General features: G+C 42.5%; 1 protein-coding gene across 1 annotated transcript; it reads right to left on the bottom strand.

Moving 5' to 3' along the window:
- Window positions 1–12,244: 12,244 nt before the first annotated feature.
- Window positions 12,245–24,061, bottom strand: SERPINC1 (serpin family C member 1). Its single transcript, XM_045547328.1, has 7 exons — window positions 23,929–24,061; window positions 21,242–21,611; window positions 19,201–19,416; window positions 18,194–18,331; window positions 16,099–16,489; window positions 15,144–15,208; window positions 12,245–12,499 (listed from the first exon to the last, which is right to left on the bottom strand). The coding sequence occupies exons 1-7, from the start codon at window positions 23,967–23,969 to the stop codon at window positions 12,323–12,325; spliced, it is 1,398 nt and encodes a 465-aa protein (XP_045403284.1). The 5' UTR covers window positions 23,970–24,061; the 3' UTR covers window positions 12,245–12,322.
- Window positions 24,062–25,442: the final 1,381 nt, after the last annotated feature.

Below are 25,442 nucleotides of genomic sequence, written 5' to 3'. Positions count from 1 at the left end.
ATTGCATTAAAGGCATTCAGAATGAGTCTTACGATTTGCCCTTGCCTTAAAGGTGCAGGTAGATAAAACTGTAGGTTGGTAGCCAGAGCAAGGTAATTCTTAAAAATAATTCCCACAGTAAGGTTAAATGGGTACCACCATGTTTGCAAAAAACACTGTTAAAAAAAATTAATGTTTTTATAAGTAAGTTTTGCCATTCCTCTGGGTTAACTTGAACTAGTTTGCATAATGTTGGCAAGAATGAATTTATTCCCAGTAGGATTAAAAATTAATTTTTATTGTGAATAAGGGTTTTGATTCTTATTCAAAGCGCTGTTTTTCTAAACCAGAAACTCTTATCCTTTTCCTTTACTATGAGTTTTCATTTTAATTTCCTCAAGTAAACTCACTCTGTTCTGTGTAGAGCAGTAAAAAGCCAATTTTTTTTCCTTTTTTTCCAGATGTTGTAAAACATAATGAAACGTCTGAGAATTTCAAATTTTTCTTAGATCTATCTTCCTATCTCTATTATTGTCTATAATTCTTCTAAATGCATATTGAGTCATCACATTTGTCAGTGTTCATTCTTAGTGTTCAAATATAATAGGTAACTTATACCAGATGTGGAAAAAATGAGAAATATAAGAGTGTTAAGAAACAGAAATCCTTGCAGGAGGAGAGTATAATTGTTCCTCATTTGGAAGCAGTATATGGACTTCTGAGCTAAATTTATCAGGACAAAGTTTTCTAGGTCATGCTGATACATTGCTTCTCTGTTGTGAGTTCTACCAACATAAAGTTCAGGTGAATGACTAGTTTCTTACGGGGCATCTCTTCATTAGGTATTTTATTCTAAAAGTTGTCTTCTTCTAATTGGGTATTAGTAAGTTTTATATGATACACCCTCTGAGTAATAAATAATCCTCATCCATAAGGTTCCAGAATATTTGTCTATATTAGCTCTGCCTTGTCTTAGAGCACTTATACCCATTGATAGTAGGTTCTTGAGATGTGGAATATTACTTTTCAGATTAACCTGAGATTCTGGCTAATCTGGGTTGTAGGACTTGTGAAAGAAATTGGATTTAGCGCCGGGCGCGGTGGCTCACGCCTGTAATCCTAGCACTCTGGGAGGGCGAGGCAGGTGGATCGCTCGAGGTCAGGAGTTCGAAACCAGCCTGAGCAAGAGCGAGACCCCGTCTCTACTAAAAATAGAAAGAAATTATCTGGCCAACTGAAAATATATATAGAAAAATTAGCCGGGCATAGTGGCGCATGCCTGTAGTCCCAGCTACTTGGGAGGCTGAGGCAGTAGGATCACTTAAGCCAAGGAGTCTGAGGTTGCTGTGAGCTAGGCTGACGCCACGGCACTCACTCTAGCCTGGGCAACAAAGCGAGAGTCTGTCTCAAAAAAAAAAAAGAAAGAAAAATTGGATTTAGATAGCCAATGAATCATCTGCATCCCATTCTATTTGAGGTCTTGGTAATAGATATCACTTAAATATGCATCTATTGAAAGCAATGGATTTTGCCAAGCATTATGACTTCTTGGATAATTATCAGTCTTTTTCCTTCTTTGCTTTCTAGTCTCTTTCCTTGTCTTCAATCTTCTTATTCTTAAGTGGTGCTTTTCCCAGAGCCAGTCTTTTTATTTACAAAGTAAGCAGGCTTTCTTGCTCAGGACAAGCCAGAGTTGGATATTATGAGTTCTTTGAAACATATGAATTGGTTACATTCCAAAGGATGTAATTATTGACAAGGACAGTGATATCAAAATCTGAAAGATGTCTGTATAAATTATCCAGTTGTGTAGGTAGAGTATCTTTTCCCTCAGTTGTAACATACAGCATTGACTTGAGAAGGCAGATAGTACTTGAAATCCACATTATTTTACAGAGGGTACATATATAAATAAACTTCTCATCTCACATGTTCCCCATTATCACTATAACAGAAATATCTCCCATCTTAGTACAGCTAAAAGAAGCCCACTAGCTCAGATAGTGGAAGCTTTAACAGCAAAGCTAAGTTACAAAGGCAGAGCAGTTAATGAAAAAAAACTTTTCTAATGCCTGCTCCTAGCGTGCCTACTCAGTAGGTCCTGTTAAGGAGGCTAGAATTCACCATCCAGCTAAGAGAGTTTTATGTTCAGCATCTCATGGCTTACACCACAATTTAATATACTGAGACTCTTAAGATTTAAATTAATACGTAATGCCAAAAGTTAAAATATCTCATGGGAACATGTTTTCTATACTATGAAATCACTTACCTTCATTGATAGGTAATATATAGAAGAATCTGTTCTGTTAAGTAAATATTAAGTAATGCTAGGCACAGTGGCTCATGCCTATAGATTACTAGCACTTTGGGAGGCTGAGGTTGGAGGATCGCTTGAAGTCAGGAGTTTGAGACCAGCCTGAGCAACATAGCAAGGACCATCTCTACAAAAAACAGGAAAAATTAGCTGGACATGGTGGCACACGCCTATAGTCCCAGCTACTTGGGAGGCTGAGGCAGCAGTATCGCTTGAGCCCAGGATTCTTAACCTTTGAGGTTGCAGTGAGGTATGGTGATGTCGCCTCACTTAACCAGTGCAACAGAGTGAGACCCCATTTCAAAAAAAATAATAAACGAAATAAAAAATACTAAGTACGTTTTGGTACTAGACAACATGCTTGGAATTTTTGTAATAAAACTGGCTTTAGACATAGTGTAGATGTGACTTCCTATACTTAAAAGTCCTAAACCCACTTGGTTGGAGTCTGGGGTGTATGCTTTTAAAAAGCCTGCACTTTTCACTGCAGAGATAAAATATCAAAAAGAAGGGGGCAGAGTTAGCTGTACTAAGTGCTTTTCTGTCATAACTGCAGTTAATCCTCAAAATAGTTCTATGAGGTAATAATGGTAGTATTAAAAATAGCTAACTTTTTTTGAATGCTTACTATATGCCAGGCACAGTTCTATGTGCTTCATGTTGATTAACTCGTCTAATCCTTATGACAATCCCATGAGGGTAGATACTGTTGTTATCCTCATTTTAGAGGGGAAGGAACAGACAGTTTAACCCAGGCAGTCTAACTCTAGAGTTAACACTCTTAACACACTGTGTTGCCTCTAGTAGTATAATTATACCACATTTTATAGATAAGGAAACTGATGAGGCCACGGTTACACACCTTTCAGAGCCAGTATTTACTAATCTCATTCCGAAGCCCAGACTAGCTCCACACATCACGTTGACTGCATTTACTTAGAGTTGGGGTTGACTGGAATATACAATAGCCAGTAACTACTGGTTTTAGAGTAAATGAATGGAAGATTTCTTCAAAAGATAATGCAATTGATCTCTGAGTAGACGAATGGTGAATATTTTCTGTGGATAGTGCATACTTACTAGAGGAGTCACCCATTTGGTCGGTCTAATTGTGAGTGAGTGGATGAGTTACCAAGGCAAAAATTGCAAGGTAGTGTTACAATTACTTATTAACTCTGTAACAAACTACTCTAAACCTTAATGACTTAAAACCAACCATTTTACTTATATCATGATTTTGTGACTCAGAAATTCAAGAAGGGCTCCTCTGGGCAATTCTGCTCCCATAGCAATGACTGAGGTCACCTAGCGGTATTTAGCAGGTGGTTGGATTAGTCTAGAGGGTCGGAGATGATCTCACTGACATGCCTGACGCCTTGGTAGGAAGGACTGGAAGGCTGGGCTCAGCAGGGCTCCTCTCCTTCTCCATAGAGTCTCAGGGACTCGGCATGAGTTCTCTCCATCAAGGTAGTCAGACTTTTACTACGTGGCAGCTCAGGCCTCTGAGAGGCTGGGCAGAAGGTGCCATCCTCTTAAAAGCCAAGGCCAGAATCATAGAGTCACTGCCATACTCTTGGTCAAAGAATTCAACGTGGCTGGGCATGGTGGCTCACTCCTGTAATTCCAGCACTTTGGGAAGCCACAGCGGGAGGATTGCTTGAGGCCAGGAGTTTGAGACCAGCCTGAGCAACATAGCAGCACTTTGTCTCTGTCATATATTTTAAAAAATAAAAAGAACTCAAATCTTTTTGAGTCTGGGTCAGCCCAGATTTCAGGGGAGAGGAAAACACTCCACCATTCATGAAAGGTATGTCAAGGATCTGGGGCCATCTTTAATCTGTTACAGATAGCATTAGGGTTTTTTAATATTTGTCTTGACTATTCTGTGTTCATTATTAGGTCCTTTTTTTTTTTTCCTGTAGAAACCATTTACTATGTGTACCGTGGGTCAATAAAGGAACTAGAAGGAGAATGAGACAAATAACTGGAGTATATTTCGTTAGTTGCCCTGTCTCCCCAAGTTTCATTTATCTGATAGCAAAATTTCCATTTTTTCGTTTTGTACTGTGTTCCAAATTGTGAGCATTTGCCTGTCTTTGCTGTGAAGCCATAATGACTACATGCTGAGCCAGAGATACTGCAGAGGGAATAAGAAGCTTAACTGTTATAAAATTTGATTTATTAGAGATGTCAGCAGTATTTAATATTTTAAATTTACAGATAGATGAAAATTCCTGTAGTATGGAAAACTTACATGGCTACTAAATCTCTGTCAACAGGAGTTTCTGTCAGGTGGTTGGATGGATCATATTCTTGAGATGGTGAAAGTTTTACATACTTATCTTGGTTCCGTCTCTGCCTCCACCACAACCTCCTCCAGCATAATTTTGTGCTAGATGATGAATTGGTTCCTCCTCTTCTGTTTAGTTTTCATACAGGAAAATCCATCAGCCAATTTTATGTTATTAATCTTTTAAAATTAGCAATTTCTACCAGCCTCACTCATTTAAAGTAAGAGATCATTGAAGGTTTTTAATTTTTGGCTAGATTTTTCAGATTTAGGATGCTTTATATATACCCCTGCTAACTTATACTCATTAGACTATTCCTGCCCTGAGGAGAAATATGGGCAGAAAATGAATTCTGCCATACAAATGATCATCCCCAAATCAATACATTTCTTAAGAAAGATTTGAGATTATCCATTCCATGCACAATGCATTCCTGGAGAATTAGCTGTGTGGTCATCTTGTTGGTCATCCTCAATTTTCATATAGTGAAGAGGGCTCTGTTCCTATGTCAGGCCTCACACATTGCAAATACAAGAAATAAAAGGGGTACTCAAGGCTGAAGACTTAATTTAGGGTGCCTGCAAAACCATGGGAAGAGAGAAAGACTTTGTAGTTAGATAACCAGGGATGGAATGTTTGAGGCTTTTAGGCATAAAGATTAATTAGATTTTGTCAAATAAAGATTGAGGCAAGTTTTATTTATTTTTCTAGTTCATCCTTAACATGTCAAAGGGCAAATTTTAATGAATAAAACATAAAAGAGCCTTAAAACTTTCTTTTTGAGTCACATTTCCACTCTGGTGTGATACACTCTGGTGTAGTCAGCCCTTTATGACAGGGAAAGCCTTTGAAGATGTAGTCCCAAAGAATGAAAAATCTTATTGTGATAATCTATGGAGATGTCTCTCATTCTGTGTTATAGCTCTTTGGGCCCTCCTCTGGGTTCACTATGAATCTTAGGTTTTAAATCATTTGGTGGTTGCATGAAAAATAATTCAGGTTCTGTGGTCTGGAACGGCAAAAGAGAATGAAGTCAGAAAAAAAGGAAACCTTGTAGATTGACAAAATATTTATTCTTTTCAGCATCACAAATCTAAACCATTTCAAGCCAATCATAACCTGAGTGAGTAGAAGAAACTCCTTAAGGTTTAGATTTCTGCTTTTAGCCACATCTTGAAGCAGATGTTTATGACATATTTGAAGATGATCTACTGAGTTTCCTATAAAGTAATAGAATCCTAACTCGTGGTTCTTTAAGAGCCACTGAAAACAGAATTACAGTATAGGGAACAAAGCTTAAAATGTGTTTCCTCTGGAAGCCAAGATGCTAACACGGAGGTCACTAAAAGTGTGACTGAAATCCACCTCTAGAATGGCTGTCAGTTAAATAGCAGAAATGTTTAGAATTTTTATGGCATTTGTAATATTTTTACAAAAATAATTTTAAATCATGTAACTTGAATTTTTTAAAAATGAGCCTGTTTTCTTTTTGGAAAACTGGAGCAATAAAATAACATTAATATAATTCAATTGTATATGCACGTGCATTGAACATAGTAGTATACTAAAGATAGTTCACGCAAATAACTTTTGTGGAAAGTTTGGCTATTTTTTCATAAGTGTATGTTTATAAATATATTTACTCATCCACTGTGACCTTGGTAGCATAGAAGCATTTTGTTAGCTTTATCATTGATTCTAAATATCAAATTCTTAGCATAATAGACTATGAGAGCTTTTTGTTACTTTGTATTTTGGCTAAGAAAATTATTTCTTGCACTTTGTATTTATAAAGATGTTATAAACCAGTGTACCCACTTAGTGCAGCTGTTCTTTAGACACAAAAGATGTAGGTATAAAAGTGAAATATGTGTTTAAAAACCTGGCAAAAAGAGGGACCTCAAAAAAATAAATTTGGCTTGGGTCTACCTGAGAAGGGCTGGGGATTAATATGAAATTTAGGTTGAAAGTAGCTGTTGGGGTAGGTGTACTGTTGCTGTGAACTGCAATATTGCTGTGAGTTGCCAGCTATGTGTATGTGAGTTTATGTGTGTGAGAGAGAAAGGTTTGTTTAATGAAGGCAGATAAGTCCATGTAGAATATTCTACCTCCCACTAAAAACTAAGCATATTCAAGATTGCCCCGTAGCCCCCTGGGTACAAGGCTGGATTCCTCAGCCACTATATCCTATGTTTCTCTACTCACTTCAGCTCCTCTACCTCTGAGCACTTGGCTGAAGGAAGAGTATAGCTTTCTGTAGCAAGCAGAGGAAAGCCAGACCCAAAATATATCAGAAGCTACAGTATCTGAAATTCTTCTAGTCAAGTTCAGATGTTAATGTTTGATTTTGTTGGCCACATCAAACAGTGTCAGGACACTTGGGTTTAGTTCTTTTATCCACAAACTTCTGTTTGGCAAGAGTAGCCAGTGGAGGTGGAGTATTTGTTTTTAAAGATGCACCCAACTCCTCCTTTTAATGATGTGAAACATTTGTTTGAATCCTCAGTTTCTTTTTTTAATTGCCATTTACAGTCCACTTCTGGGGGACTGGAATATTAATTATATTTTCCTGATAATGAGCCTTCTGCCAATCTTACATGGAGGTGTGTATGACATAGATTTTCAAATTACCTGTTATGGTTTTAGTCACTCCAAAGAAAGATATTCTTGTTTTTAATGCCAGTACTGTTGGAATCGTCAAGATGGCCTCACTTGAATGTTGTAGTGTCAGAAAGTTCAGTTTCAGTTGTCAGATGCTGCTAGGCAGACCACCTAATCTTTAAATCCAATTGTAGCACTCAACTGATTGCCTATTTGGGGCACTAGTACACTGAGCCAAGGCATCTTACCTACCTTTTGAATATTTGCCACAGTTGAGGGACTGCTGGCCCTTTGTTATCCTGGAATGCTTTCCACCTTTTCATCCTAATGCACTGACTAGTTGTAATGTCTAAACAGGGATTCTCTGGTTAGAAGTAAAATGAGAGAGAGTGATCCATTTTCAGGTTTTTAGAGGTTTTTACCTGTGTTTGAGGTAATAGCTGATAAATATTTACTTTCCTGGTGACTTTGCATAGGGCAAGTGGAGATACAGAGAATGTGAAATTTCAAGTAAAGAGACAAGCGTTATTCGTAAGAGACAACTGATACGGTAACTTCTGCTCAGTTACAGTATGGATCCTATAGGGAGATGAGGCGGTAAAATCATATGAATCTTTTTACCGCAACTATTTTTTTTTCTAACTGTAGAATAGTTGTTAGCCTATAAGCCATCCTACTATCTTAGACTCAGGAATTATTTCCTGTTTAGGAAAAGTTTTCCTTGTGGCTTATTGTTTGTGCCCAGAGTCTTACCTGTCTTCTGATCTTTTTCCTATACCACATACTTAAAGTGTAGTCTTACCTAAATCAATACTTTACTGTTGGTGTTGCTGCCTATTATAGCCAAAGTGATTTATTTAAAAACAAAGTGAGAAATGCCCAGGTAATTTCATTGAGACACATCAAATCCATGGATCTAGAAGGAAGCCATGGAGCCTTACCTCTCTTCCGTCTGGCTTGGGTGAACACTGGCCTTATGTTTTCTGTTACAGAACTTGACCTACGCCAGTAGTTCTCCATCTTGGCTACACATTAAAATTGCCTGGGACCCCCTCTAGACATTTGCATTTAATTGGTCTGTTGTGCAGTCTGGGCTTTAAATGCTCCCTAGAAGATGCTAATTTGCAGCCAAGGTTGAGAATCACTGGCTAGGTTATCCATAGTGGTTTTTGGCAGGATAACCTCAAACCAGTAGTTCTCTTTGACCTAAGGTATCTTTATTGATATCCCATACATGGCTGTCAATTTAAAGCTTACAGTGGGCCAAGGCTCAGGTGGTAAAATGGATCATCCATTTGTCCTCAAGAGTAATCCTGGAGGGAGATATTGCCATCCATCCAGTTTTCCTCTCTACACCAAATACAAAGTATGCATAAGTAAGCAAAACAAATTTTCCAAGTCCCTTCTCTAGAATCCTCTTTCCTTTGTATATGTAATCTGAGTGGAGGTTTCTCAACTCTGCTAGTTTAAATACAACACTTCAATTTATTAAAAAAGCCAAGCCCAAACTGCCTAGGGTGATTTTTATTTGTAAAATAAATAGGTAGCATTGTTAAAGTTAATGGAGAAAAAAAGGATCCTGCCTGAGGTGATGGGGATACATTTGATTATTTGTTGCTTAGCCTGCCTCTAAGTGGCATTTCAGTGTCTGGTGACTTTCACTTTTCCTGGATTGTTTCTTTGTGAATGAAATGAACTAGCTAAGGCTTAAATATTTCTGAATATTATATGAAAATGTGCAATGAGTCTTTTTAGCATCTTTGTTCTAGGATGTCAAAGACCTAAACGAATAATTCCCAAATGAGGTACCAAATCTTCCATTCTTCTCACCCCAGGTAGCAAGCAAACCTTTAGTGGCTGTCACAGTTTGTTACTTGCCCCCATGGTATCCTCACACGTGGTAATGGGAAGGGGAGAACTGTTTTATTTATTACCCTTACAAAGTGAGAACCACTGTTCAGACTAGCTACCAAGTGATTTCTAACTCATGAAAGAAATTTCTATTTAAGAACAAGTTCAAATGTAGCAGTCTCTCTTCTGAGAGTATTCTGGACACCACAGAAAATTTCATTCATATATTACCTACAAGTAATTGATCGTTTGAGTTTCAAAGAGGTGGTGTGTACAAGAAGAAAAAGTAGGTCAAGGAAAAAGTTGGTTAGTGCAGAGGACTGAATTAGCATCAGACTGTGAAATTTCATTAAAGCAGCATTAAGTCCTGGCTGTTTGCTTAGCATGTAAATGTTGTATTGTCAGAAAATGCCTCCGATGCCTTAGAAAATTTGCTGAAGGCTTCCTGTGACTGGGTGGGATAGAAAAACAATACCCTTTGGGACTCCAAAAAGAGTAGCCCCTTAGGGTTTTCATACTGAAGAACTTTGTAGAGTGCTGTGAAAAATTGTTGAACTTTATGCAAACTATACTGCACTGGATTTTAAGATTTTGTAGGGGAGAATAGAGGAGGAGGATGGGGAAGTAATGGTAAAAGATAAGTACATAAACTTGTACTCTATTTTAAGCAAGGAATAAAACAAATTCCTTAACAGGAATTCTCTATCAGCATTGTGAAGTTCTGTCAAGTTCTGCCCTAATGGGTTGGCTTGCTGATTCCTCTTAAACCTCTAGAAAATCCTTTCTGAAACAGCTGAACAAATATCAGTTTGACTACAGTTTCACCATGCTGCCCCATTCCTCTACCCTCAACAAAAGAAAAGCTTTCCTAAATTACAGGCGAAAGAAATGTGTTCTATCTCAATCCATTAACTTTTTATCTACTGTGATCTGCACAGTTTTAGCCCATTGCATTATTTCGTGATCTTACAGCAGAACTTAAATGGATCTGTCATTTCATTCAGGAAGCAATGGCTTCCTTCCCCTTAAGAAATCTTAAAATCAGAACTGTCCATTTTTGCATGTCAGTCTAAGGAAATAAAGGGAGGAGCATTTAGATTTCCTGGCTCCTCATAATTTCAGAGTGGGACTCACTCATGCTCTGCCTCTGAGAGAGGAGAAAGCTGAGGGTTCAAAGATAGAAAAGTCAATGTAGCAGAAATTTGGTTTCCTTCAGATGGACATAATCTGAAAGAAATCTATCCAGCTGTTCTCTATGGTGCTTACCTGATGGGTGGCAGCTGTCCCCCGTCTACCTGTCCCTGGCACTGTGCCTTCCCACTGGTCACTGTGAAAATCAGATCACACTGGACTCAGAGGCCAGAATCCAGGACAAGTTCCCCCACCCCTTCCCATCTTGAGCCCATCAGTTCTTTGTATAGCTGATAATGTAGCATTTACTTCTCTTTGGAAACTCTGGGGGTTTTTTCCCCAAGAAATAGTAAAGCATTTAAAGGAAACTAGTCAGAAAATTAGATTCTGGTGGTAGCTATCAAATAAAGAGATCATAGGAAAATTTTACTTCTCCTCAGTTCATATTGATTGATGGCAAAGATCGTCTATGCCCGCCTCTTCCTGAGTTTTTAAAGGCTACCATAATATTTGTAAGCCTCAAACTTAGATCTAACACATTTTTTTACAACTTGCTAATTGAGGAGGATTCATAATAAAACAGACAATCAATTTCTAAAATATTGTTATCCCTGAAAGGGAAATGGAATAGAGTATTTTTAACTTTAAGAACCTACCAGTCTGTTTTTTCCCTTTGAAAAAACTAACATTTGAGATTTATGTCTTTCATCTGAAGCAATTACTCCATTAATGATAAAGATGCCCAAGAACAGTCAGTGAGCCAGGACAGCGCTCTTGCACCACTGAGGGTGCTGGACCGGCTTTGTGCATCTTATTTCCTAAGAATATCAGTTTTTATTATAACCTTAATTATAAATACCTATATGTAGGAATAGGATTTTCTCTCACCCCACCCTCCTTTAATCATTATCACTTAACTATAAACCATGACTTCCCATTATCCCCTTTTACTGAAAAAATGCACTTTAATTCCTAAGGAGAGTGACTGTTCCCAGCCCTGAAGCCAGATTACTTCAGGAGGAGAGTCAAGGAGGGAGAACTCTTGCCAGACCTTACGAAATTAACCAAATTCCTTAATGTAAACACAAATATAATGACATCTGTTTTTAAGCTGCCCCCACTTCTTGCCAAACGGAAAAAGAAACAACCATCAAATTGAAAAAAAGTTCAAAATGCCTATCCTGATTTTGGAAGTTTCACTGGGGAAAAAAAATACCTAATACATTATTTTCTCAGCTACCAAATTATCAGAAACTTCTGTGTTGTTTTGTGGGAGGCTGAGTTTTTTTGATTAAAAGTCAAATGAAAACACAAAGGCTCTAAGATATAGTCCTGATTTGTGTCATTTCTAAGTATCAGATTTGTTCTCCCTTAATTTAACAGATGTTCTCAGTCTCTCCTCCTGTGGATTCTGTCCTACCCCTGATGACAAGCCAATAGTTCTTGGTGGGGTTGCATGTCTGCTAGGAGCCCTGTCATGTTGGAGGAGGGGGGAGGGCAGGAGGGTGAGCAGAGACTGGGGTTAGGGGAGGGAGATTCAAAGAAAGAGTGAAAATATGGGTTTATATAAACATATTTAAAGCAGTTTAGCAAAAGCTTTCTCGTTGAACAGCTTTAAGAACAATGTGAATGAAATTTTAGCAACTTGGTTAGCAATCTGAAAAGTCTATTAATGTATACTTGAAATTCTGTTTGTATAAAAATGCATTTTCCTCTTTATTTTAACACTGTGTAAAAGAACATTATGCATGTGAGTGGTTTGAGAATTAAATGGTTTAATACTCAAATTTGAATCTGTCTTTTCTGTATATAGAGATTAATTTGTTTAAATTTTTGGATTTTTTTTAATGTGATGGCATACTGAGAATTCAAGCTCCCCCTGCCCTTTCTGGATGTGTACCATCTTTCAAGATCAAGTAGTAACGTATCTCCCTCTTTCATTTGCTTGACCCAGATATGGTCCCTGGGTGGAGAACAATTGAAAACATCATTTTTTCAAATGCTCCAATAGTGTCTCTATCCTTTTCCCTTTTTGCTTGTCTTCATTTCAGGTGTCACAGTCCATTGATAATTGTGAGATGGGAGTAGTTGCATTTATTTTTACTTCTATTCACAAACCAAAGTAGGAAGAGGCACAAAGAATAAGAACACTTCAGTTAACACAAGGGTTGGCTACTCTGCCCATGAAGATAATAGTGTTCAGAGGAACTTCCCTTATAAAAACCAGGAAGGGCCTGTTGGCCTTGAAGGTCACTCTGTTGGGGTTCAGAGAGCGGCCAGCAATCAAGACGACACTGCTCGCTGCTGCTTCACTGCCTTCCTCATTTACCTGCAGATCACATAGGAAGCAAAACTGCTACATTAGCCTCTCTGCAGTTCATTATTGGCAGGTAAATCATCCACAAACAGAGCAATTCCCCAAAAGGCTGCTTTCCAGTAAAAAGTACAGGTGAGTCAGGTTGGGTTCCCTCCAAAACCCTACTTTACTCATTCTTTCATCCAGCGAATGTAAGGCACCTAATGCATAAACCCGAAATCTGTGCACAGATTGTCACATTTCTGGCTGGCACCATTGTACATGGTGTTACAGAGGGTTTTTTTTTTTTTCTTTTTGGTACAAGCTGCTAAAAGAGATTTTGACTCAAGATCAGAACTCTATAATTGAAATAGTTTTACTCTTGGAGCATAAGGGTCCCGGATACAACTACTGCCAACAGCCACTCAGGACCTAGGGCCTATGAAAAGAGGAGGGCCCCTCTGGCTGGATGAGATGAGTTTTTCTTGGAGTAGTAGACTGAAGCAACAATATTTGAACTTAGCTGATAAACAGAATTGCCACAGGTCTAGAAGGAGACACCCTCAAGAAATTTTGCCTAGGGACCCAGAAAATCACTGAAACTCCATTTCTGCCTCTTAAGAAAAGCACTTCAGATCCCTGAGCTTTGTGGAGTTGGTTAATGATGTTTCCTTCCTCCCTCACGCCTTCCCTTCCTTCCTTCTTTCTTCCTTACCCTATATTTTTCCATATTATCTATTTCATGCTCATTTTAGGACTAAATTTATGAGCAGACTAGAGCTTTTTCATGATTCAAATCAGGTTCTGGTATTTAATGCTTCTCGGGAGATCAACAATCAGTTGGGCACCTGTTTATTATAGGTTCCTAAGGTTTTTAAGGAAAAGAACTTTGTTCCAGTAGTCCTGGAGGGATTATGCATCATTGTTTAGCTCAGGTGGGTAAAATGAATCCAGACCTCTGCTTCTGCCTAATAGTACCTCAAAGGCTTCAAGGAGATCTGCGATGACCACTTCCAATTGGGCTACTCACAAGAGGATTTACAATGAAAGTTAAAACCCTGAGGACTCAACTTCCCTTGCAGTCATCCTAACTGTTCGTTCTTCTAAAAAAAAAAAAGCCCACATGGAAGAAGGTAAAAACAGTGTCCTTTTTTAACTTCCAAACCATTAATCTAGTACTCATGTAAAATGCCTTGTTCTGAGATACATCCTTGTACTCTTGCTGTTGTCCTACAGGTCATTGCCATCATTGTCCTATAGATTCTGTATCCACACTGAGGATTTGGGAACCTAGCCTTCCTGTCCACCCCAAGTCCTGCTACCATTTGACCTAGACAATTAAAATATCTTGGTAGGAGACCCATTCAACACCCTACCCTCCCATTTTTCTCTTCTCATCCAAACCAATGAGCATTACCTTCATTCTATTTAAGCAAACCAGTCCCATGGCTACACCTTGGACTTGCCATCTCTCAGAACTGCTCTGCATCATTTTCTTAGACTATACCCTTCTGTTCTTTCAAGCTATCACATTTCCTCACTCCCATTGAAATTAATCTGACTTCCTCATGTCCCTTGACCCCTCCAGTTTCCTCCAAACCAAACATTTCCCACTGAGCTTGGGCCCTGGAACCACATTTACTAGCACCGTGTTCTGCATCCTTTGACTACAATCTTCTTTGCAATTTCCTCAGTCCCATGAACTTCTCTAGCTCCTTTCCCTTGCAGCCTGGCTCCTGCAAAGAATAGTCTACGCCAGTAATTCCAAGATCTCATTGTGCATCAGCATCCTCTGAGAAGCTTTATAAATTTTCAGATTCTCAGGACCGATCCCAGAATCTCCAAAGATGAAACTTCTGAGATGACTAATGTCCATAGTTTAGCATTTGAGAACCAGAAGTTCCATAGGCTGGACGTAGCTAATACTCTAACACAGGGTTCCATGCACATCTCAGTTGGGGGAACACTAGGTTAACAATATTCAACTGTTTTCCTCACTGTGGGACTTCCCAGACCTCAGCATGCCAGCAGGTCTTGTTACTCTCCGAAGAAGAGGATATACATTTATTTGACCACGTAACTTTGTTTCTTGTAGTGTAGTCTAGTGCTCTAGTCCTCCAGAACACGCTTTAAGACACTGATCCACACTCACCAGTTCCCCTTTCTTACCTTCCCTTTGCACGTGCCCACCCCATTCTGTCCTCAGGGAAAGTAAACCGGTCACTCTCCGGTCTCCTTACTAAATGCTCTTTCCATTCTCTTAAAACTCCTCCCTGGGTTTCCATGACCTCATGCTCTCCTGGTTCTCCTCCTCTGAACTCCTTCTTAGTGGCCTTTGCTGGCTCCTTTGCCTACGTCACCCTCCTCCAAATGTCTGTGTTCCCACTTGACCAGCAGCAAGAGAGGGAGTGGAGGAGAGGGTAGAACAACCGGACCGTGAGTGTTTCAGGGGAGGGCTGTAGCATCCTCATGGAGGAGAGGGCTACCGATCTGGGAAGTGATGGGCACTAGAAACATGCCTTTCCCGCAGTTGTGTCCTGCTGTGCATGCATCTGCCACCTATACCCTAGAAGCGAGTGGAGTAAGAACTCAAAAGTTATAAATCTCACAAGATACTGCTGTACTGAATAATAAGAAAAGCAGCATGGGAAGAGCCAGGGGAGGGAGGTGTACTCACCTCAAGAAACGCTTTATGGAATGCATCTGAGACATAGAGGTCGGTCCGGCCTTCTGCAACAATACCTGGAAGGAAAAGCAAAGAAGGCTCTGTGAAATGGGAGAAAGTTGGCTTCAACCCACAGACAGGAATTTAGTTTGAATTAAGAGGTCCTTTGGGGCTTTTTTGGAAAATAGAAGAAATCCTGGATCTTCACCTAATGATACCCCCCACAATGAATATACGTTGAAAATAATAAAGTACTTTGGACCTGTTCAGACTGACACCTGTGAATTTAGTGTCAGGCTTCAGTTCTTTGAGGCTGTGGGGAGGACAGGACTCTGTCCTTGAAGAAAAACTCACTGCATGTAGTAGGAACATCTTTCTTTCCGGTTCAGCAACAGTTTTAGTTTTCAGAACGAGTTTAAAAACAGCCCAAATAAGGATAAATCCAATTCCCTAACATCGTAAACATCTTTTTTACAAAGATATTTTATTGCCTATTTTTAATGCCAACTGAAGTATCACAACTGGGAAAAGGTTGGCTATATCTATCCCCAGTGATCTTAAGGAAAGCACATGAGCCCTTTGGAATGTCAGACGAAAGACTATTCATTAAATGTCAGGCCTGTTCTGTAGGACCCACATGTCCCCAGCTCTTAATATGTCTCTTTGCTCTCTATTCCAATGCCTTTTCAAATTCTTCTCCACCTGGTCCCATCTCCTGTCAGATGCAGACTCATAGGGTACCAGTGCTGGTTGGGCCCACAGAGATCCAAGAGCAAACTCCTGCTTTTACAGAAGAGGAAACTGAGGCCTCGAAAGGGAAAGGGATTTCCACAAGTTAGCAGTAGAACCCAGATCAGAATCCAGGTGTCCTGACTTGTTGCTCTTTTTTGTTTTTTCTCCAACTCTTCCAATTTTGGTCAGACTGCCTTGGAGGTAGAGATAGGAGGAAACGCCTTCTTATACTAACCTGGGAGTCTGGACTTTTCAGGGCTGAACAGATCAACAAGGCCCATGTCTTGCAGCCGCTCCTTCAAGCTGAAGCCATCCTCGATGCGGAAGCGGGGCATGTGGACCACCAGCATCACCTCCTCCAACTCATCCAGCCACTCCTGCAGCACCTCTGGGGTGAGCTCCTGCTCCACCTTGGCCAGGCTCTTCTCAGGCTTGGGCAGGACAAGCACCATGGTGATGTCATCACCTTTGAAGGGCAACTCAAGCACCTGGGTGCCTTCAGCCACACGCCTATAGCGGAACTTGCTTTCCTGGTACATCATAGATGCTGGACAAGTCTCTCCATCAGCCTTGTGGAACAGCTCTTCCCTTGTATTCTCAGGGCTGAACTTTGACTTCCACAGGCCCTGAAAGAAGACACCAAGTCGGAGAATCACAAAGCAAGAACAAAACATCCCTAGGAGAATATTTATCGACACAGGACACATTCACATCATATTACTGCATTAATGTATAATTATTAGGAAAAAAGATTGGAGGGATATGCATGAAAAGGTTAATGATGACTATGTCAGAGTAATGGAATTATGAGTGGGTTTTTTTCTGTGTACTTTTCTGTATTTCCCAGATTTTCAGCAGTGGATATTTGCTATTATAATCAGCAAAATAAAAACTAAAACCAAGAACAACCTATATGCCTCTTTGCAAGTCTCTTCTTGAGTTTAAATCTAATTGCCTTTTGCTGTCTGCCTCCCACCAGCCTCTTTTCCAAGAGGCAACCCACAAAGTTCTGGGCTCTGCCTCTGAGGATAAAAGCCAGACACAGGTAACAATCCCAGGGGGTCATCTGGAAGCCCTGCCAGGCAGAGGATGAGTCCTGACTGACTTCCTGCTCAGAGTGGGAGGGACTCCTGGATAAAAGGCTTTTGAAAATTATCATTTCTGATCACTTTCTGGCTCTCTGATTTTGGGACAAGTCATTTAACTCTTGTGAGTGGTGTTTTCTCATCTGTAAAATTAGGAGCTGGTGATAGCTGATATTTATAGAATGTTCACTGTGCACCAGGCCCTACTCTGAGCATTTTACATGCATCAACTTATTCAATCTCCTCGGTAATCCTATGAAGTAGCTGTACCATTGTTACCATTTCATAGATGCAGAAATTTGGGCAGAGGAAGGTCTTAGGTAACTCACCCAAGTTCACACACTTGGAAATGGAAGAGCCAGGATTTAAAACTAAGTAAACTGTCCAAGTGGCCCAAGGTCTCATTTGTGAGTTGTGAGGCTCAAGAGGGCTAACAAATGGCAAATTGTTCTGCAAACTATAAAGGGCAATGCACACTGTGGAAACACAATCAACTCTATTCTTGAGGAGAGGGAACCCTGATGATAGCAGTGACTGGCTAATGCCCTGGGCCATGTGGGAGGGAAGAATGCATATGGAGCCCGAGCCAGGATGGGCACAAGATGCCACAGTTCCACCTGCCTTAGACTGGTGGTCCTCCTGATGTCAGTGACCTGTTTATTCCCTCTGCTTTCTTCCTTCTCCTTCCCAAATGGAACCAAGTTGAAAGAGTCTTTCGAGCTCTCCCTCTGAGGAAGACAAGGCCATCTGCATGGTCAAATAACAGGGATTCTGCCAAGTCTGTCTGAGGTGAGCCTGGCACCTGGAGGTTCGGAGGCTTCAGGCAAGGGGAACTTTGAGTCACTGTAGAAGCTGCTCCGGATGATGGGAAAATCTCAGCACTGAGGACTGTCAATAGACTCTGTCATTTTGTCCTAGTTTTCAAAATGGAGTTAACTGGACAGCAAAAATCGTCACACATATATGAAAGTTTATCACCACGCATACCTTGCAGCTGGGTGTGCTGGGTTTGTGTGTGTGCACATTCTTCCCCAAGCCTGGGGACACTACCGGGCCCCCTTGGACCTCAGCCCAGCAGCCATAGCTCTAAAGGTTCTGGGCTCTCTGCAGATGTATATGTCTGCCCAGACGATGCATGGACCATTTCTCAGAAGGGATCTATGTACACATATCCGATGGTGTGAAAGAGGGCAAGCCAAAGAGCAAGAGGAAGGCCCAAGGTCTCTCCGGGGACGTTTTGAGTACCTTGAAGTAAATGGTGTTAACCAGCACCAGAAGAGTGAGCTCGTCGATGGCTCCTGCAGGAATGACGTCAGTGATGCGGCCTTCTGTCTTATTGGACACCCATTCATTGATGGTCACTCTGGATTGCTCTGCATTTTCCTGAGGAGAACAGGAGACAAACCTACCCACCTGTGCTATTTAACTGGCTCCTCCATTTCCCCATACAGCATTTTATTTTGCTCACCACCCCTCTGCCCTTTCCCGCTGTTTGATTAAGAAGCCATCGCTCTAACTCAAACTGGGGAAACCTTGCATATCTAACATGGCGCCGTGAGTCTCTCATATAATTAATAAACAGTATCAGAAGAAAAAAGGGGAAAAAAGTAGAAATAGGAAAAAATAAAGAACTGGAAGGAAGAAATGAGAAAACGGTCTGGGAAAAAGAAGATAAAATATTATCTTCTCCGACTTTGGAAAACCTGAGCTCACGAAGGTAGAGTTTCCAAAACATGTTCCATGGAAAGCTATGGATGATGGTGGGGGTGGTGGGTTGGGAGGAGGAGGGAAATGCCCATGGGGTCAAATAGGTTTGAGAAATTCTGATTGAAACAAGCCAATAGATTTTTCTGTCACAGAACTTCTCGGAACACTTGTTAGGCTTGTGTGCTTCATAAGTCTCCAAGAGGAGAATATAACATGTATCATATACCAATTTTATTTGACCATGCTGTTTAAATAAGATACCTTACAGGACTGGCATCTTCAGAATACCTTTTGGTATATATTTGAGGTGGATGAATGAAATGAAGAATTGATTGTTTACACAAGGCTTTAAGAGCAGCCACTACAATCTGGGGTGGAGACACTACTGATATCTCAGGTTTCAAATAAGAATAAGTATCCCAGGGGGTCTGACTTGCAGGCAGCCCTCTACCAGTCTTCAGCTAGCATAGCAGTGTCGATGTGGACCCTGTTTTTCTGGGTAGAGAGGAAGAACTCTGAGGTCAGGAATAACATCTACAACTCACCTTGAAGTTCAGGGGCTGGAGCTTGGCTCCATATACCACCTCACTGATGTCCTGGTAGGTCTCATTGAAGATAAGGGATTTTTCTCCAAAAAGGCGGTTTGCTGATACCAACTTGGAGGATTTGTTGGCTTTTCTATAGAGTCGGCAGTTCAGTTTGGCAAAGAAGAAGTGGATCTGATCAGATGTTTTCTCAGATATGGTATCAAATTTAAATACCTGCAGAAGTCAAAAGAAAATGGTTGTGGGTGTGGCGGGTGGCTCTGCTCACGTGGGTGGTGAGCACGGTGCCCACCGCCCCTGACCAGTGGTAGCCAGTCAGGGTGCGCTCCTGCAAGCACAGTGCCTGGCCCAGCATTAATGTTCAGCTCATGTGTTTTAAATGAATAGATGGATAAAAGAAGAATGAAAGGTAGGAAGGATGAAGGGACAAAGAAAGAGACTGGGAAGCCGTCTCACGTCTTTAAAGGGCTCTAGACCAATGCACAGACGTCTTCCAGCTGGAATGGGGAAAGTCCTCTTAGTGATTCTGGACAGAGAGGGGAGTCAGGACAATCTCCCTTGTTGTGAGGGACATAAAGTTTGTTACACTTTATGGTGTCTGCTGGGGCCAGCTGCTGTTGGGGATACTGGTGGTGGAGGTGGTGGAGGTGAGAAAGGAAAAGAGTGATTCCATCAGCAAGGGATTAAACAGTCCAGAATAAGAGTCTCAGGGTTGAAAAGGACTTAAAGATCCTCTATGCTCCTCTCAGCCTTTGAAGCTGTAACCCTGCCCCATCCCCAAGGCAAAAAGGGTGTGGCTACTCCCTCCCTCCCTTCCATTCTCTTTCCTCAGGTAACTAAAGGCCTTTTGGTTTTATCTGTTCTCTCTGCTTCTGGTTTTCCTGATTTTATGCCAGTATGTATTTCTTCTGGGGGAGGATCACGCTTTTGACCAGAAGGCTGGTGCTGAGTTTCTCTTTTCTCCAGGGAGATGCAGTCCCGCCCACTTGTCCAGTGCGTGGCGTCGTGTATTGAAAGATTCTGTAGAGAGGAGAGCCTAAAGGACATGCTTGCTTTGGAAACAGTGTTCTGTTTCTGTTCTTATAGGAAGGGTCGCATTTACAATCTCAGTTTGGCACAGAGACATGGGGGATATGGAAGGGCTTTGAGATCAACGCCATACAGAGGACCGAAGGGCAGGGAGAAGGCAATATTAAGTGTCTCAAGAGTTTCTAAAGCTACAGTTTTCTTTGGAGTGAACTGGCTTAATTCATCCCAGAAGACTGAGCAAAGGTGATGAAGTTCAATGAAACTGGCCGCTAGCATGGAGGGAAATCCTCCTAAGATCCACAGACCTTAGCGTCTGCGACTCAAGTACGCACTGTGTACCACGCACGCTGAAGGCCTTCTACCTCTCTACTGATTGTCTTTGCTTCCAAAGCATGATCCAACCCGAAGAAAGACTGCCAGACACCCAAGGCCAGGGCAGATTAGGGAGCTAGTGTTTCCATCCGAGACTTATTATAGTGGTGTTAATGGCTACTTAATTCATGGCATTTCTTCCTATCATGCCCCACTTCCCTCCCACAAAAAAAGGGGGGCAGGGAAAACAAGTCACTGATCAGAAATGATCAATACTTCCCAGAGCCAGAAAATGCTCTCACATTCTTCAGGCTTCTCTTGGCTTCTCTGGACCCCAGGTCTTAATATAGAGCCCTAGAATCTGTACCTGCCAGAGCCCACATGCCTGAGGTCCCCAGAGGGGAAGTTCCCTTTTCCTGTGTTTTAACGAATACACGTATGAATGAAAGAACAACTAAAATGAGAAGTTGGAAGAGACACAGGCCTTCTTCTCCCATTTTAAGGTAGCCCAAGTGATTTAAAAAGCAGACAGCCAGGTAGGAATTCCTTGCCTAATTTTTTTAAAAATTGGCTTTCAGAGGGCATCATAACCCACAATAAGCTCTCCTGGTGGCCTGGAGTGTTGGGTTAGGAGTCGCTGGACCTATGGAAGCCTGAAGGACAGTCCTAGCAAGTTAGACGGAAGGTCTTTGGATTGTACCTCCATCAGCTGCTTGAGGGTGTCGTTACAGGCACCCAGCTTGGTCATAGCAAAAGCCGTGGAGATACTCAGGGGTGACAGGAAAATGTTGTCGTTGTCATTCTTGGAGTCTGCCAGGTGCTGATAGAAGGTGGTGGCAAAGCGGGAATTGGCCTTGGATAATTCCCAGACCCGCCGGTTGGTGGCCTCAGGGATCTTCTGCTCTGAGCCCTCATCCTCAGTTGCCTTCTTCTCTGGGGAGCGGTAAATGCACATGGGATTCATGGGAATGTCCCGGGGCTTGGCTGTGCAGATGTCCTCCACAGGGATCCCATGACAGGTCACACAGCCCCAGAGGCCAATGAGCAGCAAGGGGAGAAGACAAACCTTCCTACAAGGGGACAGAATGCCGAGTTAAGCTAGGCTGGGAGACACTCTATCCCCACTGCCCCCAGACTTGCCTCAGGATACCACAGGTGTGGCCAGGAGGAGAGCTAACGCCTTTGAACCACGTACAAGGGCCCAGGACAAGTCCAGTCCTAGACTCCTTGCAAGTAGATCGTCCCACTTGCTTGGACATAGTCATGTTGAGATGAGAATCAACTGATTGAAGCCAGAAGTATTGTGTGCTCAAGGCCCCATGCTGGGGAAGTGAAGAATGCAAAGCTTCCTATTGGTAAGCAGAACACGTACACATGAAAACTAGTCAGGAGACGTCAGTGTCCCATAAAGAGTTAGGGCAGTAGGGGGAGACCTCCTAATTGTATGGCATTTAACCTGCTCGTAAAGGATGGGGAGGATTTTGATTGATGCAGCAGAGGTTTCAGCAATACAAGAAGCATAGGAAGGAATGAGAAGAGCAAAGGCAACATTTATGTGCTGAAGATTTCCAAATCGCTAGCTCTAACTCTGATCCTTCTACTGAGCTCCAGACTGATTGTTTGCTGGAATTCCACCTGGAAGTTCTGCACGTTCCTTGGTGAAATATGACCAGACTGAACTAGTAATTCTTACCCACACACTTGCTTTTCTTCTGTGTCCTCCACCTCAGTGAAGGGCTCCTCATGCACCTGGCATCTGGTCCAGAAGCCTGGGAGCCACCCTGGATCCCTCTCTCCCACCCTTCTCATTCAGTCAAACCCCAGATTTGATTAATTCTGCTTCCTTGTTCTCCCACCATTTATTGCCACTGCCTAAGTTCAGGCCCTCATCCTTTTTTTTTTTTTTTGAAACAGAGTCTCGCTTTGTTGCCCGGGCTAGAGTGAGTGCCATGGCGTCAGCCTAGCTCACAGCAACCTCAAACTCCTGGGCTTAAGCGATCCTACTGCCTCAGCCTCCCGAGTAGCTGGGACTACAGGCATGCGCCACCATGCCCGGCTAATGTTTTTCTATATCTATTTTAGTTGGTCAGATAATTTCTTCCTATTTTTAGTAGAGATGGGGGTCTCGCTCTTGCTCAGGCTGGTCTCGAACTCCTGACCTGGAGCGATCCGCCCACCTCAGCCTCCCAGAGTGCTAGGATTACAGGCGTGAGCCACCACGCCTGGCTGCCTCATCCCTTTTTGCCTGCAATTTTTAGTAGCTTCTAACATGGCTTCATTAAAGGTAAATGAAGCTAATCTTTTTAATGAGATAGTGAGATTGGTAAATTAGGAGAATTGGGACACCCAGTGAAGCCAACGAAGTGATAATGTCTCTCATAATGCCTGTAATCCCGGCTACTCAGGAAGCTGAGGTGGGAAAATTGCTTGAGCCCAGGAGTTTGAGACCAGCCTGGGCAACATAGCAAGACTGGAAAAGAAAAATCTCTTGTAATATTTTTTGTAGATAGATAGGGTGGCCAAGGGCTTCCCCTGGCTGGTTTGCAGTCCCTGGGTGTAGAGAAGGGAGTCTGTCTGTGGGTACTGAGTTTTCTCAGTCTTCCGGCAGCAAAAGACTCACTGAGGTGGCCTGCTGGGCACGTGTGGGGCTGGCTGGAAGCTGGGGGCAGCCAAGGGGGCTTGTCTTCTTGCGTGGTCTGAGGCCAGCTCTGAGCCGTGTCAAGAGCAGAGGCGCAGAGTGGAAGAGAAGCGGAGGCATTGAGGGAGATACAGGAGCCGGGATGAAGGAGAGAGGGGACCTGCCATTCACTTCCCCAGCTCCATTGCCTTCTGTTTCCCACTTTATCCTCGGCTACACTCGGAAATACAAGTGGAGGCTGAGGCCCTGGGAGCTCTGTTAAGCACAAAGAAAAACCAAGCTGGTCAGCCACCACCACTCTCTAGCCTCCTGTGACAACCCAGATCGAGCAGGGAGTGAGTGTGGGGTTGAGGGAGGAGCAAGTCTCACTGTGAGAAAAGGGAACAGGGCTTAGGCCCTTTAGTCAAAGGTCACTGAGACCTTGAGGGGGGCGGGGAGGGGGACAACCTAGTGGAAGGAGCAAAGCAGGAGACAGGAGGTCTTCACAGGTTAAAGCTGCCCCTCTTCAGCTGTATGGCGGGCTCTGGGACTCCCCTTGGAGCGTGCCCTGGCTGCTGTGAGCCCCAGAGCTCTGCAGCATCTTTCAAGGGAAGACATCCTCCTGGTTTCTCAGGCTAACTAAGGGTCTAAGGTGTGGCTTAGGGAAGGCCTTACCCCAAGGTGGGGGGCGGGAGGGTGGGCGCTTGAATGACGTCTTTGGCATAACTTTGACAGGGAGAGGGCCTGCGAAGGCAAAGCGCGCCCCTTACCTCCTTCCAGCGGCGCCAGCTCCTACCCCACTGGAATACATGGCTGCTAATCTTCCACGGCCGGGCAAGTGCAGATGGTGTGGTCTGAGGCAATCCCTCTGAAAACTGGTTCTTTCCTCTAAATCTGACTGAGGTTCCAGAGTGGGGGAGGGAGCTGGTCAGGAGAGGAGAACTGAGGTCAAAGGCCGATGACCAGTTCCCAGGGTTAAGCAAAGTGTAGAGCCCAGTGTTGTTTAGTTAGCAGAGAAGTTCTAAAGTTCAGTCGGGCCTAGGGAAAGCAGGACCCACCTTTCCTGCCCACACTCCTTCATTCTCCTCTTCACCTTTATAGACACGGAAAAGGAGAACATGTTCATAAAGTCAAACTTGGTTAGAAAATACCTGACTGAGGAGAGAGCAAGAGAGTGAGAGAGAGCAAGAGCGAGAGGAGCAAGCTTTTGAGAGCCAAGGTGTCCCTCCTGGCCGAGACCAGGACACAAGATGTTACACCTGTGGCCCACAGACGGACCCACTCCCCAGTCAGCTCTGAAGTGATGGGATGGGGACACAAGCAGGGTCCTCAAGGTGCAGGCCAAGAGTGAGCTGGGTGGGAGATACTTGGCACAATTCTATTGGGGGATCAGGAGACAGAGTGTGGGGCAGGTAAAAAAACATACATACAACTGCTGAAATAAAAACAAGCTAAATTATGTTTGTGTGTATTGCTATTATTACTAGTTATTAGGGAGACGATGTCAATTCAAACTAATGGGGATAAAGGGAAGATTGATTTATATTTCCCTCTTCCTAAATAGCCAAAAACAATACCACAAGGATTGCTGTCACAGGACACAAGAACGCTGCCTTCGGGGTGATCCAGGACTCCACGAAGCTGCTGTTGCAGTCATAGGAATTTTAGAGAATTCTTTAGTCATTTCACTGGAAATCCCCATCTGTACTAAAGCCATGTGTAGGTTCTTGGCTGATTCAGACCCTGGACACTTTGAGGACCCCTATATGCAGTGTGAACAGTTGTCAGGAGCTGTCCCAAAGGGCCCCAGAATGCTCAGAGGCTCATCAGTCACCCTAGATAAAAGACAATTGAAAAGTCTCCAGTTCAGCCACTTGTGTTCAACAAACACAAGAATGCCACCTGTGCCAGCAAGCATGGTTCCCAGGGCTGGCATTCCATTCAGGAGAGATACACAAAGAATCAGTATATACAAAATAAAAATATAACATGTCAGTTGGATGTTAATATGGGCCATGGAGAAAACTAGAGCAGGGCATGGACGGAAAGCGATGGGTGGAGGTGGGGAGGGCACCACTGGAGAAAGGGTGGTAGGAAAGACCTCCCTAATGAGTTAACATTAAGAGAACAGAATGAAATGAGGAGGGAGCCACCTAAATACCTTCAGGAAGAGCTGTCCATATAGAAGAAACAGAAAATACAAAGATCATGAGATGGGAACATGCTATTGAGACCTATTGTTCCCGCCTGCGGGAGTTGTGAGGCTTGTGCCCTACAAAGAAGA

Source organism: Lemur catta, chromosome 3 (assembly GCF_020740605.2).
Source record: "Lemur catta isolate mLemCat1 chromosome 3, mLemCat1.pri, whole genome shotgun sequence".
Classification (NCBI taxonomy): domain Eukaryota; kingdom Metazoa; phylum Chordata; class Mammalia; order Primates; family Lemuridae; genus Lemur; species Lemur catta.
The sequence above is the reverse complement of the archived record's forward strand: the minus strand, read 5'-3'. Positions and strand labels throughout refer to the sequence as shown.